The 19,938-nt window shown below is 38.2% G+C and overlaps 1 protein-coding gene across 3 annotated transcripts; it reads right to left on the bottom strand.

The window, feature by feature from the left end:
• Positions 1-332: 332 nt before the first annotated feature.
• Positions 333-14,344, bottom strand: LOC102228485 (suppressor of cytokine signaling 1-like). Of its 3 annotated transcripts, XM_023333077.1 has the most exons (5): positions 14,255-14,339; positions 12,593-12,633; positions 11,718-12,157; positions 7,991-8,178; positions 333-3,815 (listed from the first exon to the last, which is right to left on the bottom strand). In XM_023333077.1, exons 3-5 carry the CDS (start codon positions 11,934-11,936, stop codon positions 3,491-3,493), a joined length of 732 nt encoding a protein of 243 aa, XP_023188845.1. In that variant the 5' UTR covers positions 11,937-12,157; positions 12,593-12,633; positions 14,255-14,339; the 3' UTR covers positions 333-3,490. The 3 variants fall into 3 exon arrangements, with proteins under 3 accessions (XP_023188845.1, XP_005811805.1, XP_023188846.1); XM_005811748.2 differs by lacking the exon at positions 12,593-12,633 and having other exon boundaries at positions 14,255-14,344; XM_023333078.1 differs by lacking the exons at positions 12,593-12,633; positions 14,255-14,339 and adding an exon at positions 12,250-12,535.
• Between the last annotated feature and the right edge of the window lie 5,594 nt (positions 14,345-19,938).

The raw sequence follows: 19,938 nt of genomic DNA, 5'->3' as shown, positions 1-19,938 counted from the left end.
TAAATTATATGTATAAGGTTTCAGAAATTCTTAATTTTGTTTCATTTGCAGACAATACAAACATTTTTTGTACAGGTGAAAATTTGTGGCAGCTTTTGATAGAAATAAATTCAGAGTTATATAAATTGAAAAAGTGGTTTGATATGAACAAATTATTCCTAAATTAAGATAAAACCAAGTTTATGTTATTCGGGACTTTGTGGCCACCAGGGGCCCCCAAGAGCAATTTGTTTTTCTTTTTAGCCATAAAATAATGATTTCTACATTATCAAATATATATTATTGTGAAAACAAATCACTTCATAGTGAAATTGTGTGTTTTTGATATTGTGACATAGAAATTATTACTAAAAAAAATCAGCTCCACTGAGGGGGCCCCTTAGTGGCTGCTTAGTTTGCTTATACCTTGGGCTGGTGTTCTGTTGAAACGTGCTGCCCTCTGCAAAGTCATTACTGCTGTAAACAACTGTCATTGTTTGGCGGTTAATCAGGACAAAATACGTTGTTTTTTAAGCTATTTTGTCTAAAAAATTTTAGTTTAATTACACTCTTTTTTTATTATTAAACTTTGCTAAATAGATGTTAGCGATACTATGTGGGACTGAAGCTGTGTAATAGCGATGTAATATCAGTGTATGTTAATCATATCCTATCATTTCAGGAACACAGTGACCTGCGCGGTTCAGTGACACATTGCGGCTGCGCTGCATTTGATAAAGTCTGTCATACAACGGATTAATGCGCAAAAGAGTTGCGGTGATCTGGATTTGTTTGTGTTTAATTTAATTCCAATAAAAACCTGTTTCCCCTGTTTGATACTGTTTTATTCTTACAAACACCTCTGTATTTAAAATATTTTTTCAAAGGTAGGATATACTAGTGAAGGATTAGTGCACACTACAGCTTTTCATTTTAAACAGGTAGGATATTCAGATGAAGGAAGTGATCTTCTTGTGGTTTCGTCATACAAATTGTTCCAATGCTAAGCTAAATATACAGTAACTCCTAAGCTTCCACTTCAGTCCCGTCACTCAAATAATGTTATTCAATATATTTAACATTAACACAACCCGCTGTAGTTTTCTGTTTGTAAACATGACGGTAGCAGTTTTGGACGCGTAGCACCGACAGACAGACTATCTATCCGTGCTACGGTAGGAAAATCTGACGAGGTAGCACTGACAGTCAGAACACCGGCGGACGTCCTCTGAACATTGAATGCTAGCTGGGTGTTTATTCTGCCCCCAAATAAAAGCCATCGGCCGCAGCTCAGCTCCTCTGGCACCGAAGCTGCAGTGATTGTTGCCAGCTGCAGAATAATTCTAAAGCACGAGAAGCAGCAATATGATTTATGAAAATGCCACAGGAATGAATATAAATGAGTTGACTTCAAAAATCCAGCTTTGAAACAGGCGTCTTAGTTTTAGAGAGTCTGATCTTCCAAACGCTTAGCTCCGGATACATGAGCAAATTTCTATAGACGAAGGAGAAATAGTTCCAGCTCTAAAGATGCGCAATTTCACCGGTTGGCTAATTACCTAATGGAAATGGGGAAAACACGGACAGGTGGAGTTTTGCCTAAGAGGTTTGAAAGCGGGAAAATCTGCCAAGGGAGAAAACAAGTGAAAAAATAGGAACGAGAGTTCAGATAGTGTTTGACAACGTGATGAACTAAGATTTTTATCTAGCGCGGCCCCTTTAAAATATAGACAATAGAAAATATAACAAACTAGATGATAAGGACTAGACGAAAGGCTACAAGAAGTTGGAAACTGGATCGGAGGAAGGAGAATCCCGCCGAGGTTGAAGGTTCACATGCTACTGAAGACGGATGGAGGGTCCCGTGATGCGAAGGTGCAACGAGAGAGATTAGGGATGGATCATCCCGGAGCTGAGTGAGATTGACCTCGGAAGAGCAGAAATCCGTATCAACTGCGCAACAGGAGCTTTCAAGCCTGGGTAGAAAGAAGAAAGAGTCCAATATTTCCACGAAAGAGCGAGAACACGGCGAGGTTGAGCAGCAGCAGCTTGAAGCTCAGCCAAGAGCGGAAGACGATGAACAGCTGGAGCTTATCAAGGAAGACGCTTGATGATTGGAGGAGGAGACCATCACCGATTGGTTGGAATCGAGGCGCATGACGACATCTTTGATTGGGCAGGTCAGATGAATAGAGTCTTCCAGTTTGAATTTACGCTTAGGCTTCATATTAACATAAAATTATAATTAGCCTGACCTAAAGTAAATATGGGAAGTTAGCCAAAATAACAGCTTCATTGGTCAAAAAAATGGAAAAGCCTTTAGAAACGATTGTGCAATAGATAGCTGCATTTGTACCAATATATACATTTTTACAGACACAAGAACATGACAAATTAATTCAAGTTTTGAATTAGTTTTAAAATTGCACACATTAGTAAAATTGAATCTAATGTCTCCAACTAGAACAACCAAAGTGCAATCTTTGGGTTCAGTGCATAACTGTTTGATTTCTGCATAACATACAAAACAAATGCAGAATGGAACAAAATTCAACACTGAAAGATCAACAGATCTAAACAGAAAAATAAAACTGCCAAAAAACAAAGAAATGTCTTTTGCAAGCACCTAAATTCAAATGAGGCCTTCATGTCCACTAACATGCAGAGAAGCATTTTTCTGTCCATTCTGTATGAGACAGAAAAGATATGAATTTCTTAATTTGTAACATGTCGCTTACTTGTGGCAATTATGTAATTCACCATGAGATGCTTTGATAATTATGTTCTTGTTTTCCTGAAATAAAATACTAAGCATATCACAGATTATGTTATTATTCACAGGTCAAATGTTATTAACTATAAAGACACTTGCTGCAATGGCATTTCTCAGTTTCTCCACATAATAGCAAGAGGAGGTGCAGTTTGGCAACATGTTGCCTGAAGACGTTTTTAGGCAACGTGCTGTCTAAAAAACATTTTGTATTAAAAGTTTCCTCATTTGCCTCAGGATTTTAAAACAGTGGAGCTAAAGATTCACACCCTTGATAAAATGTCTGGATTTTATGATGCAAAAACGATGAGAGCAAGATAAACAATTTAACAATTTGACAAACAATTTATAAAACCAAACTCCAGATTTGTCGGCTTCTGAGGAGTAAATCAGACTCAGGTCTGGACTTAGCCAGAGGTTTTCTCTTCTTCTGGTGAAGCACTGGGTAGATGTCATATTAAAGGTAAAAAAAATGTCCACAATGATTTGTGTGCCTTGTTTTGACTTCCTTTTCATTTAAATTTTACTAACAAGAACAGTCAGATTAACTGGAGATGATTGAATTGTCAAGCATACAATAATGTTGTAAGTCATGAATAAAACACTTTCAATCTGATTTCTCATTACCGTACATGTGGTACCAAATTGTCTCCAGTAAAATACAAAAACAACAAATACACAGTTTTTAACTTAATAAATCACATCTAAATGCTGTAAAAGGCACTGCATCCACAGGTTTGTCTATGTACAGTACGGGTACGCACCGACATAAGCCTTAACATCAGGGCTGAGTCCAGGTGAGGTGCACATCCTTTCGGCACCGTAGGTTCGTACCAGAGCTCTCCTGCACATCTGTTTTAGGCGCTCCGGCCGCTGCCTGCGGTAGGGCTCAGTCAGCCTACAGGGGGAGCTGGTGTAGAAGGCAAGCAAAGCGAACAGCGAAGGGAAAGTTTTTTGGCTGCCATGCAGGCTGAAGAGCAGGTTGTTCAGCTGGACACGGACGCTGGTGGGGCCGTCTTCGCTTTGGTAGCTGAGAGTGAAGAAAACATCGGGCTGGCCGCTGTCCCTGTGAAAACAAGGACTGTCTTGTCACTCTGTGCAGATCAGTGTGCTTGATGACAGAGCTGGAACATGCTAAACAGTTAATAGGATTTCATGCTTTAAAACAAAAAAACATGTCCACCAATCCAAACTATTACAGTAATTGTTTTTAATACTTCCTAGATACTCCAAAATGTTCTTATATTTAATCTTGACCCGTTATGTTTGTTCTATATAATTATTAGTAAGATCATGTTAGTTTAACATATTATTTTGACTTCCACTGTTCATTTCTTGGGTTACATTTTTTTATTTGAGCAAATGACTGGTATGATTATGACATTTTTTTGAAAGTGTATATTTTGGGCTAATTAGGCATTCAATCGATCTGCTATCATTTGCTATTGTAGCATCAGTTTGTCATGGTCTGCTGAAGAAATCTATTGATGCACAGTCACCTGAATTAATTAAGCTTGGCTCAACATAGCTGCACCCCCTGAAGCTGGTTTGGTCTGAAACGGATAAAGACAGGATGAACTGGTGGATATGCCAAGCCTGGCTTTATCCCTTATCCTGAATCCTACTTTTGAGAAACAGTCCTGTGTTCAATTGCTTGTCAACACAAAGCACAAACCAGCAGATCTCATGGCAGCAGTTCAATGCATTAAGCATCCAGACATTGTGTACAGTAGAGAGATCACTCAAGTCTAAGGTGAATATTAAAGTGAGAAAGAAAAGGGGAATTAAGTGATTTAAGTGAACCTAGTCATGACTGTTGGTGCAAGAAACTGATGATCAGAAGGGATTTTACTCAGGACCATGTCTCAAGTTCACAGAGAATGACCTGTCCAGTCGTCTGACCTCAGTCTGACAGAAGGCCTTTGAGTCAACTGATGCAGTTCTGAAGGCAAAAGGAGGTCAAACTAAAGTGGTGTACCTAATAAAGTGACCCGTGAATGTAGAGTTCCTTCAGAGGTTTGTGGGTCATAAAGAATGTTTCCTGTAAGGCTGTTAATGTTAAAGCATTGACACTTTAAAGATTATTTGAAAAAGTTCAACACGTTAACGTTACATAATGCAGGTTACAGGTTCTGGACACATTTTCTCACTTTCTTACACTGAAGATTCTCCAGGAAGACAGCTAAACAGTGAGTGGATAGAATGATGTTGTACAAAGTAGAAACTAACAAACATGATTTGTATTTTGGGTTCTTGTTAATAGCAACTCTTATAATAATGTCAAAATGTTTGGTGTGCTGAATAATGTATTCACTTTTGGATACCTTCATTGGTAATCTACAATGTTAAGTGTCAATGATATATTTACATAATATAATGTTATTTTCACTCTAACGCTCCTCATATTTTTGGGAGGATTGTATTAGGACCTTGATGCCAAACAAACTACAGTATGTACAATAATGTGTGGAGAGGGTATAAAAAAATGAGACTTTGTTCATTGAGACACAACAGCTTTTATTTTATTCTTGATTTTGCCTCAACTCCTGAAGGAGATCCAGTTGTTCTGACGGTTCTCCTCATCGTTCTCCATCATGTCAGCCATGTTCCTCTTCTTCTGTTCCCTGGGAAAAGTAGATAAATAACAGAGTTATTAATGTGGAAGTTATATACACAGAAGGAATTATTTAACACAGACATGTTACTTTATATATATGCAAACACTTTTTTTTTACCATCCAGACAAACAATTATAACAAATAGTTGTTTAAATTAAAGACAAAACATAATTACTTGTAAGTTTTAGACCTATGTAGACATACAGCCATGGATAAAATACCACTACCGTTTATTTTTATGTTCTCTACAATTAATAATTGATAACAGTTTAATTAGAGAACTGACATGTAGCCATTTTACAATAATAGAATATCATATAACATGTTTTATTATCTCACAATGGGAAAAACTCCGGAGCAACAACAGCAAAATGAGAAACAGTCGAAGCATTTAGATTCACAAAAAGATAAAACATAAAAACCAAATGAAGGCGACATGCTGTACAATACTGACATTATTTAGAACTGAGGAATGTGCAACTGAGGATCTTTAGAAAATGCGCAAGTTGTGTTTTTTATCAATAAAAACACAGCAGACTTTTTGTTTCAAATGTCTTCCGTGGCTGTAAGTAGGCGACCTTAACTATAGTAAAAAGCAGACAGGTATATCTAGAAACTGCTCACCTGGCTGGAGATCAGCAGCGGCCTCAGCATCACTGTGGGGCTCTGAAGTCTTTCCATTCTCTCCACCACATCAACAAAAACCTCTCATTCCTCACTGCTCCATCCAGCTGCTGCTCAATATTGAAATCCGAAGCAAAGAAAAGCTGGCATCTTTTAGTTCACGGCTTGTTTGCAGCTTCCATCACTTCCATGTTGTAGCGAGTTTGAAAAGTTCGTTTTTCTTCTTTCTTTGCTGCTCCGTCTGACCACGCCCACAGCCAATCAGTGAGCAGGAGCGAAGCTTGCGTCACCCACCAAAGCAGGCCGGCCTGGCTGGACCTGCTCCGAAGCAGGGACCTAAAAAGCAGGACCAGCCCCGAAAAAAAGCCGGTGGAAAAGCTCTGAAAGCGAGCCGAGCCGAGCCGAGCCGAGCCGAGCCGAGCCGAGCCGAGCCGAGCCGGTGGAAAACTGGCCTCAATGCGCGCTCAACACGCACCTCTAAACGCGCGACTATAGGGTTATATATGCACTTCACATTGAACTAAGCAGAGCAAATGCGATGGCTTTTAAACTGGACTCATACCTTGATGAAGAATTCTGCAAAAAACGAGTCTTTGGAGAAAGATGACTTCTCAACATGAGGGGCTTGATATAAATGTCCATACAGGTGAACCTGTGTCCAGTTTAAATGGAATCAACCTGTGTCCAGTTTAAATGGAATCAACCTGTGTCCAGTTTAAATGGAATCAACCTGTGTCCAGTTTAAATGGAATCAACCTGTGTCCAGTTTAAATGGGATCAACCTGTGTCCAGTTTAAATGGGATCAACCTGTGTCCAGTTTAAATGGAATCAACCTGTGTCCAGTTTAAATGGGATCAACCTGTGTCCAGTTTAAATGGAATCAACCTGTGTCCAGTTTAAATGGGATCAACCTGTGTCCAGTTTAAATGGGATCAACCTGTGTCCAGTTTAAATGGAATCAACCTGTGTCCAGTTTAAATGGGATCAACCTGTGTCCAGTTTAAATGGGATCAACCTGTGTCCAGTTTAAATGGAATCAACCTGTGTCCAGTTTAAATGGAATCAACCTGTGTCCAGTTTAAATGGGATCAACCTGTGTCCAGTTTAAATGGGATCAACCTGTGTCCAGTTTAAATGGGATCAACCTGTGTCCAGTTTAAATGGGATCAACCTGTGTCCAGTTTAAATGGGATCAACCTGTGTCCAGTTTAAATGGAATCAACCTGTGTCCAGTTTAAATGGGATCAACCTGTGTCCAGTTTAAATGGGATCAACCTGTGTCCAGTTTAAATGGGATCCATGCCAAGGTAAACTTCAGAGAACCAGGCGCAACAGAGTGATTGATTGCTATGAACGGGCCTCTTGACTTCATGCCCTGTTCAATTCACCAACTATAAATGCATTTTTCAGGAACGATTTTTTTTTATTAAAAAAAATTAAAAATAAAGTTGTGATTTTTTTCTTTTCTTTTTTAGAAATACAAAAACAACTACCTCTGCCAAGCGTTGCTCTGGAAACCCTGGCACTGTTACGTGATGCAGTCCTAGAGAAAACTTTTTACTAAAAATATTTTACAAACTGGAAGTAAGAACCTCTACAAAATGATCTATGCAAATTTAGAAACACAAAAAAGCACACCTTCTATCATAGGCTGGTGTTAGCTTATCTAGTGCGTAATTATATTTATAAACAATAATTATTTACTGATTTTTTGGTCAATATGTGGTATGAAGCTCAGATCAAATGACACTGAAACATATTTACCTGCTCAGGAAAATATGAATTCCCTAAAATAGTAGGAAAAAAAACAAAACAAAAAACAAAACAAAAAAAATCAGCCAACAAATGAATGATGAATGACACTATTATTTTTAAATAATTAAAAAAAAAAAAAAACTTATGAAGCATCAGTGCTCCTCAGCTCATGGTATGCCCCAGACTCATCTGAATAAAAGCAGTAAACCAGGAATAAAAAGTGAAATGAAGCTGTGATGCTACCTGAGAAGGAAAGTTCCCAGAGCTGCGTGAGTGAGTCTTTGGTGTGCTTCCTCCATGGTCATGGGCCCCCAGTAGAAACCACTTTCCTGCAGCTGTAGGTAGGTGAGTTTGACCAGACGATACTCTGCAAAGCTGGTGAATGGACGGATGTGTGTGGGCAAGCCGTCAGCATCTGCTCCTGTCTCTGGCTACAGCAGAACAAAACAATTCAATCACGTTCACTGCAAGAACACAAAGTTATACCAAGTTTTTTGGTCTACTTTCTAGTGCAAATAACTTAGTACACATGGAATAAGACATACTACATTAAAAGTAACTTTTCAGCAGGATATAGGGCTTGTTTTGAGTAAATAATTCCTTAATATTGACGAAAAGGTACTTCTTCCATAGTGTAAGAGCCAGTTAATGGGGAATTCATATAGAATAATAATTTAGATTAAAAATGTATAAATATGCTTAATTTAATTTTAAGAAATTCATGATAAGTATATTTTCTGGAATGTATAACTTAGTTAATATAAAGGGATACTTTTATTGTGAAAAGTAATTTTGGCTTCCACTACATAATGCATAACATTAACATTGCCCGTATGCACGTTTGAGGTCAGATTGCAGTTGGATACTGTGGAAGCAACACAATTTTTTGACCGATCTGTACCGAGCCTTTCATTTTTTCTGTAAGTGAACTTTTGGAGTTCTTTAAGTAAACATCATAAAAGAAGACTTGGTTTCAGTCGAGTGATTCAAATATTGGCTGTTAGACAAACTGCAAAGGTGGTACAACGAACCTTTGGGACGCAGAGTGCCACTACACATAGGCAGATAAATTAACTTGTAATATGGGAATAATGTCTTGTTACAGGTGAAATAATAAGACATTAATAACAACCCCATTTTTTCCAACTTTAAAAACCACATATGACTTTGTCCAAACACTGACATCAAGCACAAAGCATTAAAACACTCAGAGTTACACGCTCCATATGAAAAAGCCAGGAGAAAATGTCTAGTTTAGATAATCACACTTTGGACTTTTATATTTCAAGCTATTTTTACAACTTTATTCAACGACCATAAAACAATACAGTAACAGTATTTTTTAAACGGGCCTAAAAGGTTTGCAGATAAAAGTTTCTGCGATCAGGTTTGAAGTTCACTCTGATAAATGTTGGAAGCTTTCGAATAAAGACCCTCCCACAAAAAATGTGTTAAGAAACATTTCAGGAACTGCAACAAAAAGCATCAATACTGTTAAATTATTCCTGTTACTATTTCACTAAATGTTTTTGAACATGCAGTCACACATTAAAATATATCTTTCGGTGTCTTGCATGTTTCTATTCATTCTTGAAGGAAATAGATTTCCTCTGACACCTGTATGTTTGGGAACTAATGAATCAATCATTTGTAGGTTTATCTGCATCTCATAGATAAACCTACAAATGATTGATTCTTTAGTTCCCAAATGAAGTAAATCATTTGGGAACTATAATAGATTTCATATTTTAGTTTTCTAGACTTAAAATTCAAAGATTTCTCAGATGGTCTTCAGGCATTTTTTTCAAAATATGACTTAACATATTTAATGTAGGTAACAATGTTTATTGAAAAAAATCATTTTATGGTTTAATCCTCACATGAACATTTTTTTAAATTACTGAATACAGATTACCTTATCCTAAATTTTAGAATAAGACTTAGAGTAAAAACAACAACAAAAAAATACTTATGCATTCAGCTATAAATAAGAATCTTGTTCTAAAAATTGCGATTGGTTTGAGTGTAAATGTTTCAGGTTCATGTCTTTTCCAATATTAACTCAGCAGCCAGTTTAAAACCCAACTCTTCTCCCTGGACTTTGACACCATCTGAGATGTTGACTTATTGAATCATGCGACTATTTTCTCATCTTGTGCACACTTTAGTGCTTTGGTGCACTTGAATCAAGTGCTCTGTTAGAGATTTTTTGGTATTATCATTTCATTCTTACTCTGGTTCACCTTAAGTCTATAGATCTTAGTGATTTTCTGTTTAAAGTGATCTTCTGTTTAAAGTGATTTTCTGTTTAAAAAGTTCTCTTCTTTAAATGACCTGGAAGTCACTACTGTCTGTTTATCTTCATGTGAAACAGTTAACAATGTGTTTCTCAGACCTTTGATTAGTTATCACACCTAGGAACTGGGTTGCTAGTTGATTGTATCAGAAGTTTTACGACCTTTGTTGTTTTTCCTGACTGTCCCCTAGGTAGAAATTCCTTAGTCGTAAAACTGTGTTTGATTGTGTTCATTTCGGGGGCTCCTAATCTTATCAGCACCAGCCCCCTTTGCTTTTGTTTTGTGTTAATAAAAAGACAAGCTCTACTGCAGAGTTTCAGAACACATGGTGAACTGGTCAGAGGAGCAGTTCTCTGTGTTTTCTCCTTTTGCAAAAGCTTGGCTATAAAATTCATAATACGTTGTCTGTGGTTCTTTATTTTATATAGGTTCGAAAGGAAAAATACCTATCATGCTCTATGAATAAAGTTAATATGATCAGCATCATTTTTTTTCATCCAAGTGCCTTTTAGACAATTAAATACAACAGATGTGAAACAATTTCAGTAATTCAGTTTAAAAAGTAACATTTAGTTTTGGCAAAGGCTTAATGAAATTCCCCAATTCAGGTTTACAGAAAATTGGAAGATGGAGACAAACTTGACATTATGGCTTACACCAGTGATGTCCAAAGTGGGTCCTGGAGGGCCGGCATCCTGCATGTCCTAGTTCTCTCCTTGGTGGTACCAACAACCTTTTCAGCAGGTCAATGTTCTTCTTAGGCCTCTAATGAGCCATCATTGGATCCAGGTGCGTTAAACCAGGGAGAGAACTAAAACATGCAGGATGCCGGCCCTCCAGGACCCACTTTGGGCACCACTGTCCTACATGCAAGTTACCATGGATATGTCCGTGTTTGGTGGCTCTAGAACACACTGGAGGTATCAAACTCCAGTCCTCCAGGGCCGCTGTCCTGCAGTTTCTAGATGTGCCACAGGTACAAAACACTGGTAATGAAATGGTTTAATGACCTCCTCCTTGTCTAGATCAGTTCTCCAGAGCCTTAATGACCTAATTATTCTATTCAGGTGGTGCAACAGAGGCGCATCTAAAAGTTGTAGGACAGCGGCCCTTGAGGACTGGAGTTTGAGACCCCCGGCATAGAGAGTCAGGAGGAAGACAAGCAGCAGCCTGGGAAACCCAACCTGACAGCTGTGGGAGATCCAGCAGTCTGGGCGGCTGCTTCTCCAGAGTCAGAGGTTTTGCTGCTTGGAAAAGGTCATTTCATTATGGGATCAAGATAGTGGTCTTTTTAATTGCATTGAATTAAATTAATACATATTAAGGCTGGAAATGGGATTTTTTTTCTAAACTTATTTTTATCTTCTCATCCAGACCTGGGAAGACTCAAACACTTCGTACTTCCAGAGACCATGTGAGACATGAAACAAAGTACTTTCCCTCATTTTTAGCAGCTGAAACACTGAAATATATCCTTAATAATAATACGGAATTGATCATTACTATATACGTGTAGTAATATCCTTTTGTTGTACAGCATAAATAAATGAAAATCTGCTAAGTGAAATGTTCCTTTTTCTTGATTTCACTTGTTCCTTTTATATTGTTGGTCTAAACACTCAGCAGTAATGAAAGCACATAGCTGCTGTACAGAAATCAAACAGCACACTGACCAGCCTCCAGGACTCCGACTCCTCCTCGAATTTGAGTTTGCACCAGAGCAGAAAGTCTAGCTTTGATCCTGCAGAGTCCTTGTTTTCTGTGTTTATTTTTTCCGCTGCTCGTTCGGGTCGATGTGACTCCTCTGGGTTCTGCCTTGGACTCTGTGGCTCAGCTGCTGGCTCCCGTTTTTGGTTCTGATCAGACGTTCTGTCCAGACTGTCTCTGACCATCCTAGAATGGAAAATCCTCTTCCTGACCGCCCACTGCACCGGTTTCGTCTGTTTTCACAAGCAGGCTCTCCATCATCGGCTCTTTCCCACTTGCTCATCAGCAGCCAGGTTCTCTCTGAGGCTCCATGAAGCTTCAGTGTGAACTGGGCTCTAACACAAAGTTCTGATAGGAGGGCAGAGCATGGACGTATTCTGTGATCTTCCAGTTAAACATAGGTGATCTGCAACAAAGGAAGATAAACACAGAAAATCTCAGGTTACTATAAAAATGAGTTTGTCTGCTGAATACTGGCAGGAACAAATCACTGCTTACAGTTGTTCCTGTTCGTCATGTCGCCTGGAGCTCAGTGTGTTTTAGTTTTGGTTTTGGTTTTGGTTTTTCAACAATTAGAAACTTTGAGCGGTTAATTTCTTCACTCTGTCATGTGAATGATGATGTCCAACAACATTGTTCATTTCATTTGAGAGGATATGAGTTGCAGTAAAGGTATAATATTACAGCTACTTACAGAACACTGAAAAAAGGCAAATAAATAGTTTCAAGCATTGCAGTTTAGACACCTTCAGCTGTGTGTTGAATGGCAAAAAAATATTGAATGGCTCTCTAAGATTGGCAGAAGATAATAACTTGTATTTTACTTTAGATGTTATAATACCTCAGCTAGAATGAACAGAGGTAACAGATGCACCAGTCAACCTGCAAAAGATCAGATTTGTCAAATTATTCCTTGGTTGGCTCAAAAACTGAAAATTACATTTCTTTTAGATAAATACCTAAAAACTCCAACCATGTTTTGTACCACAAACGCATCAACCACATGAGTTAAACAAAAATCATATAAAGGTTAGAAGAGCATGCTTTGATGCATAAATGGTAATAATCTGGAATATCAAAATATCAATTAAACAAAATGTATCTGCAGCTATGTGTTTTTGAAGAAAAAAATATATATTTTGGCCAAAATTTCAGACCCCCCAAAAATGATTAAAAAAATAAAAAAAACACTATAATTGAGTGAAAACCTGTTGTATATTTTAAGTATTGAAAAAATATTGCAAAGTGCTTAAATTTGTATTATGGGATTCTTTTAAAACTATCAAACTATCATCTTCAGAAAGTTTAATATTTTTCAGGAATAAGACTGTTATGCATTCATAAGCCAACATTAGGATTTTAAAATGAATTCTGTGATGCACAGGAAGTGGACAAATTGAGGACAGGAAAGTTGAGGTCATGTCAGCCGAAAGACGCAGCTGCTGCATCCTGAATAAGCTGAAGATATGAAAGGGAGACTGGACTGCAACAGTGGAGATAAAGCCATGTGTTTTTCTCTCCAAGTCATAAAAATTATTGATAAATAAAATTTTTTGTGATAAATAATGCCAGTAAATTTTCAGAGATGCACCGATTTATGAATCTCTCTTAGTTCTGATCTTTGAGGATTTTTTTCTAAGGTCATCATAGAAGGAACAAAGATGCTGGAGATTCTACGACAAAGGCAGTAGCTCTGAAGCTAGCTGAAATGTAAACATTTAAATGTATGAATATGGTGTTATTAACTTTTATACATTTTTGGTAAAAGGTACCGGTACTATGTTCTTTGGTAAAAATTCATAATACCTGTTTGGTTGGTGCATTACACACCAAAATTAGCTTTGATCCAATGAATGAAAAATTCAGATTTTCAGTATAGTTCCTGCTGCTCCACATTCAGAGTTATTGTCTGGTTCTGAACTCTGACCTGGAGGCACAGTAAGAGATGAGCAGAATGCCATAGGAGCCTTCAACTATAAATTTGAGATTTTTTTGCAGTTTGGTTTCACTTTTATTTGCATCCAGTAAAATTTCAAAGCTGCAGATTTTAATCAGGGTTTCATAGCCTTCACAGTAACTCTGTCACTCCAAGAGCCTTTTTTGTGTGTCACACAACTCCTGTTACTGAAGCTTTTAGTTTTGAAATAAGGATTTCTCTGTAAGGTTTCCGGATCAGTTTGAATGATTTCATCTGACTTAAAAAACAAAACAAACAACAAAAACTATGTTCTGCTCAATAAAAATATTCAACCAAACCCCGGTTTCTGAAGGGAAGGTTGAATATTTTCATGATGTCAAACAAGTTAATGAGGCGTTAATGAAGTGCTGTAGCAGGGTGGAGATGGTAACTTCCCATTTAAATGTGAAACATAGTTCATCTGTCAGCGCTGCTCTAACCTGAGATATCACTTGTGACACGTCACTACGCACAAGATGGGCGCAAATACATTTTAATAGCATGTCGATTCGAATTGGAAATAATGAAAGTTTGTGATGTACTTACTGACAGAAGTGAGCTCTGGGCAGCTTCTCTATCGCAAGCGGAGGGTAGAAGAAGTTTTAACAGAAACTTTGTGCTTTCGGTTACTATATTTCTGAAGGCGGAGTCATGAAGGAGATCAGGTGTTAGAGCAGCCGCTGCTTTCACTTTCTCTTTCTCGGCGGCTGATTCTTATAAATCACGTGATATTCCAGCAGCAGTATTCATATATGTGTGCGTGGAAACGGTTCTATCGTTTAGAAATGCAGTGTTGCTAAGCAAACTATATATCTATAATGCAAAGAGAACATTCATATCTGATACATTTTCTTTTTTGGGACCAAAATTAAGAAAGATTAATAAAAACTGGCATCATAAAGGCTCAGTCATTTACCCAGAACCAATTGAGAGCAGTGGGTTCTTTACTTGGTTGTAAAATGGTTGAGGGCAGCAGGCGCTGCTGAAACTGCCAAACCTCCTACTTTCAAAGTGATTTTCAAACGTGATGATCAATTAAACAAGTGCCTCTTATATGGAAATTTAAAGTATTAAATCCATTCTAGAGCAGTAAGTTAGTAAAAAGTGAACTTTTTAAACATAAATTCAAATCAACTAAAATGAACCCAATCTGTAAGCTTTTAAAGTCTGACTTGGTGAGTCAGAGCCATTGTGATGGGAACTTGACTGCAGGAAATTCTCAAAGATGAATTGAGTTTTTTACAATTCCTTTTCTGTTCCAATGTTCCCAGTGTTCTAGCATAAACATTTGACCCAATGGAAGGTAAACAAGGTCAAACTATTTGTAAAAATGTGAAATAAATACTAAAGGCTGTGGTTTGAAATATGTGACTGCCTGCCACAGCTTTCTGTTCTGACTTCTTTTTTTAATTGAGTTTGTAGTCGAGTTCCTCCCAGTTTCTGAGAATTACTCTGAGGCCACTGATGGTTCTCACTTCTTGTACATCATGTCAGTGTTTCCACTTCACCAAAGTGTTGCACACTGTTCATAATAAAAAAGATCAACACACACATAACGATGCATAAAACTTTAGGAATAATTAGGTCTTGCAAACTATGAATAAATTGAGCTTCAATAAAAAGCAAACTTACTATCACTTTCTTTATTGCTCAACATCTCAGTCTTATGCAACAATGTTCCAAAAACATTTCAGAGGGTTGGTGATTGGCATGAGAAAACACAATCATAGTCCAGACTCATCACAGGGGATGAGCATCTTGTGAGAAAACAATGATGAAAGCAAAGGGTTAGGGTACCCTAACCCTAATCTTGCTCTGCTCAACCTGAATTCAATAATGCAGTAACCAGAGAAGCATGAGTGTAGCCTTTATTGACATGATAAAACACTCAGTAAACAGCTCAGAGCTTCAAGAATCTTATTTCCTTCACAGAATAACAATAAGTGAACCAGAGTTTCAGTGTGTGGAGGCAGACATCCGACTTCCATCTTTGTTTTGTTTGTGCATCAGGAAAACTGCAGCTGTGGCCACCAGGACCCCATAAGTAGCCAAGACAAAAGGACAATTCCTTTATTTAGACAGTAATATGCAGAACAACTTAAACCCTTTGAACCTTTTCTGTGTTGTTGGGATTTTGTGATTGACCAGCACATCATAGTACACAATTATGAAGTGAAAGAAACACAATCCAGGGAATTAAGAGGAAGTTAGAATTTGATCAACTGAGAGCTTGAAACATGTGTTCATCCTGAACCCGTCCTGCTGGCTGCTGCTCCTTTATTTACATGAAAAAAAATCATCATCTTTCCGCTGAGATTCTTATCAGCTTCTAGTAGCTTCTCAATCACCGATGTGTGAGGTTTTTAAACTGTTTGATCTCACTGGTTAATTTGTTTTTTTAAATAAATTTTATTTTAAGTTTTCAAGGTTTAGAACATACAGAAAAACAAACAGACAGAACCCAGATGCACAGGTCATACAGAAAACATTCCAGTTGACAAATGGTGTACACACATAACAAATGTATATAAAGTTACATACATGAGAATACATGCACCCATTAAGGGGAGAGTCCAGCTCTGTGTTCAACTTAGTCTAGTCTGTGAAAAGTGTTCCAGGAAGGGATTCCTGTAGTATGAAAAAGTGTCTTTAGAGCCTTTGCAAAATCTTTCCATCTGTATTATGGACATCATGCAAAGGCGGAATGAAGGGGGAACACAGGACCTCCAGTCCCTCAGGATTAGTCTCTTGGCAACAATCAGTCCCAGTTCTAACGGTTGCTGCATTGTAGCGGGTATAGTCCCCTGCACCCGAGGGCATCCGAAAATTATAAGTCCTGGTTCAGGTTGTATGGTTATATGCCTTGGAGTACCAATCAAACACTTTAGACCAAAGACCTGTTAATGAAGGACAAGACCAAACAGCATGAGACAGTGTGCCTTCAGAAATGTTACACCTGCCACACATTGGGGAGACAGAGGCATAAATCTTATGCAATCTGACCTTTGAATAGTGTAACCGATGCGTGATTTTAAACTGAATTAGCTGATGCCTGCTGTTTATTGAACACAAGTGAATTTTGGAAAGGCATCTGTTCCATAAAGGTTCAGGGATTGTTATCCCTAGCTCACTTCCCCAGGCCTCCCTGATTTTTGTGGTGTGTGCCACAATGCGGTCACCAAGTAGATGTACAATTCTCGTAACGAGATGTTTAGAGTCAGGGGGGCTCCCAAGGATGTCAAAAATGTTGTTCTCCCATGGAAGAGTGTCAAAGTTCTCAATTTTTGACTCAATGTAATGCCTGACCTGCAGATATCGAAAGAAGTGTAAATGAGGCAGATTGTATTTTTCTTTCAATAGGCAAACTTATTGCCAATATACAGTATATGTCCTTAATCGACACCAATCCCCTTTCCCTCCAATCATGATGAGCTTTGTCCTGCCAAGGAGGCAAAAAACTGTGATTAAAGCAAAACGGCGTCTGTGCTGATGTATTTGGTAGTGCAAGGAAAGTCCTGATCTGATTTAGAATTCTTACTTCGTGTCTTAACACAAAGCTCAAATTTCGAAAGGCTTCCGGTTTTTCAAGCCGGGCAAACAGCATAGCTGGTAGGGAGAAATTATTTGCCAGATTGGATTCCATCTTGAGCCACAGAGGGATATTAGTTATTGGGTTACCTGGGGAGCCCTGTTGCCAATACATTAATGCTCTGATGTTGGCAGCCCAATAATAGTGTTTAAGTACAGGTAGGCCCAGACCTCCCTCCCCCCTCGGCTTCTGTAAATGCACTTTAGAAATCCTAACATTTTTCCCATTCCATATGTAGGATTGAATGATCGAGTCCAAGTCCTTGTAGAAAGTTGCTGTAAGATAAATAGGAAGATTTTGACATAAATACAAGAACCTAGGTAGGGAGATCATTTTGATTGAATTAATGCGTCCAATCATTGACAGAGAAAAAGTCTTCCAGTACTTGATATTTTGCTTTAATCCTCATATAAACTCTGCAAAGTTTAGTTTGAAAATAAGTTTGGGGTCTTTGGGTATAGTAAGACCGAGATAGGTAAGATGGCTCTCAACCACTTTGAATGGGACTTTTTGTAAGAATCCAGATGGGAACGTATTGGAAAGAGGCATCAACTCTTTGACCAATTGATTGTATATCCGGAAATTTTACTGAAAGATGTAATCAGGCTGAGGAGGAAGGGGACAGACCTTACAGTGTCGTGCACTGGTTAATATATTTTAAAAAAAGTTATTTGCATTTAATTATTTAACATTATAACATTAATTTATAATGTTATTTCTTCACCAAAAACATACCTCAATTTTTTTCATGCATGTTTGGGAAATCTTTTTATCTCCATGGCAACCATTCAGCTATGCAAAACGCCTGGTGGACGTAGCCCAGCCTTTGAGGCGCAGCTCCTCCACAGAGCTGCAGTTTCCACCTCACAGAGCAGCGCTCCCCCAAGACTCCGCCACTGGGCTCCTTCAGACTAGCTAGTGGTAATTAGTAAACACCTGGTGGAACTGGTGAGTCTGTAACATAACCACTATGTTTGCTTTTTTTTCTGAATAAATACATTAAAGAAGTAAATGTATCAAACTGTTTTGTAGAACATTTGCTGTTATTCCATTTTTTAAATTATTCCGTATTTCCACCGTTTAAAACTGATTTTGGGCAGCATCATGCTGGTTTTAGGTGTGGTTGATATTAACAAAGAAAAAGGGGCGTGGCGTCGGCGCAACCAGAGAGGAAGACGTGTTACGCCCCTTATGAGTAAGAACTCTACCTGTAGGGGAATAATGAAAACACGGACACGATGTCACTGCTTTCGTCTCCAGTGTTGTAATGGAGGAGCAGAGGCGTCGCGTTCCCCTAAATCCGATCAAACAAAACCAATCGAAACTCGAATGATTAAACTCTCATAACTTAAAATCTAAAAGGTTGAACTTTTCAAAAATTATAAACAAACATAGCCGGAAAAGTAACATTAAAGAAAAATACATTGTTTTTAAACTTCATTAAACTTTTTACCTTTTACTGTATCTGTCTGTAGCACTGAACTTGAAAGACCAAAATAATCGATCGCAGATCACTGGATCTTGTTTTCCCTTTTAGTTGTCTAAAATAGTTTTATAACCACTACAGACGCAAACCGTCAGCTCTGTGCAGCGGGAGACTTGACTTGATCGAACGTTTAAAACAAGTAAAAAAAATCAAAGAAAAGACATAAAACAGCGATCAAAGTTCTTCCTAGCGCCGCAGATTGTGCGTTTTAGAAACTGGATAGGAGTTTGAACCCAGGAAACGCCGCTGAGGGGAAGAAAGACGCTCCCGGTCAGCGGCGCCGGATTCATTTTTGAGGTGGGGGGTCATGGAGTGTTTGGCCACCTCTGTTGCAAACTTTGAATGTCAGGCGCGCGCACTTGTTCAATTGATATGATGAAACCTGTTAATCAATTCAGTGGGTTTGTCGCAATTTGTCCCGAAGTAAACAGTCAACATCTCTTACCTGGAGGACGATGTTGTTGGGTCGACCATGCGCTGCGGTCTGGCTAGATTTGATGATTGTTTGCTATTAAATGGTCGTAGAGATTTGGTGGAAAATAATCAGAAAAAAACATTAAAAGTTGTCAGTTCCATTTAGATGGCGGAATGGATTCTATTCCATTTTCCAAACTGGAGTCTGGAAAAATGTAAAATTCGGAGAAATGCCTGCAGCACCAAGAACAGCTGAATACAGATCGACGGTATTAAAACACCGTGTGTGATTGTATGAAGGTTTCGTCATCATTACATCACTGGTGTGAAGGCACCAGTAACGGGTTAAACAGTTGTCCAACCGGGTGACCCGTCAGCTCTTCAGTTCGCCAAACCACACACAGCAGCAGCAGCAGCAGCAGCTATCTGGATGATCTGGGTCTGAAACCAAAAGGCAGCGCAGATTATATTTGCTGCATGTTCCACAAACTGTGTGGAAAGAGATGTCAATATCTTTGCATTAAAAACAAAATGAAAAACACCATGAATAAACTTTAATGTGTTTGTTACTTAGCAGACAAAAATGAATTTCAACAGAAACAGAGACCTGAAAACCATCAGCAGCCATCGATATTTATGGCTACTGATGGCTCATTGGCTTTTGGAAGAGCAAAGAGGAAAAAATTAATAATAATTCACTCAATTATAGTCAAAATGATCTGCTCTGAGCATTTGGTCCGG

This window comes from Xiphophorus maculatus, chromosome 5 (assembly GCF_002775205.1).
Source record: "Xiphophorus maculatus strain JP 163 A chromosome 5, X_maculatus-5.0-male, whole genome shotgun sequence".
NCBI classification, from domain to species: Eukaryota; Metazoa; Chordata; class Actinopteri; order Cyprinodontiformes; family Poeciliidae; genus Xiphophorus; species Xiphophorus maculatus.
The sequence above is the reverse complement of the archived record's forward strand: the minus strand, read 5'-3'. Positions and strand labels throughout refer to the sequence as shown.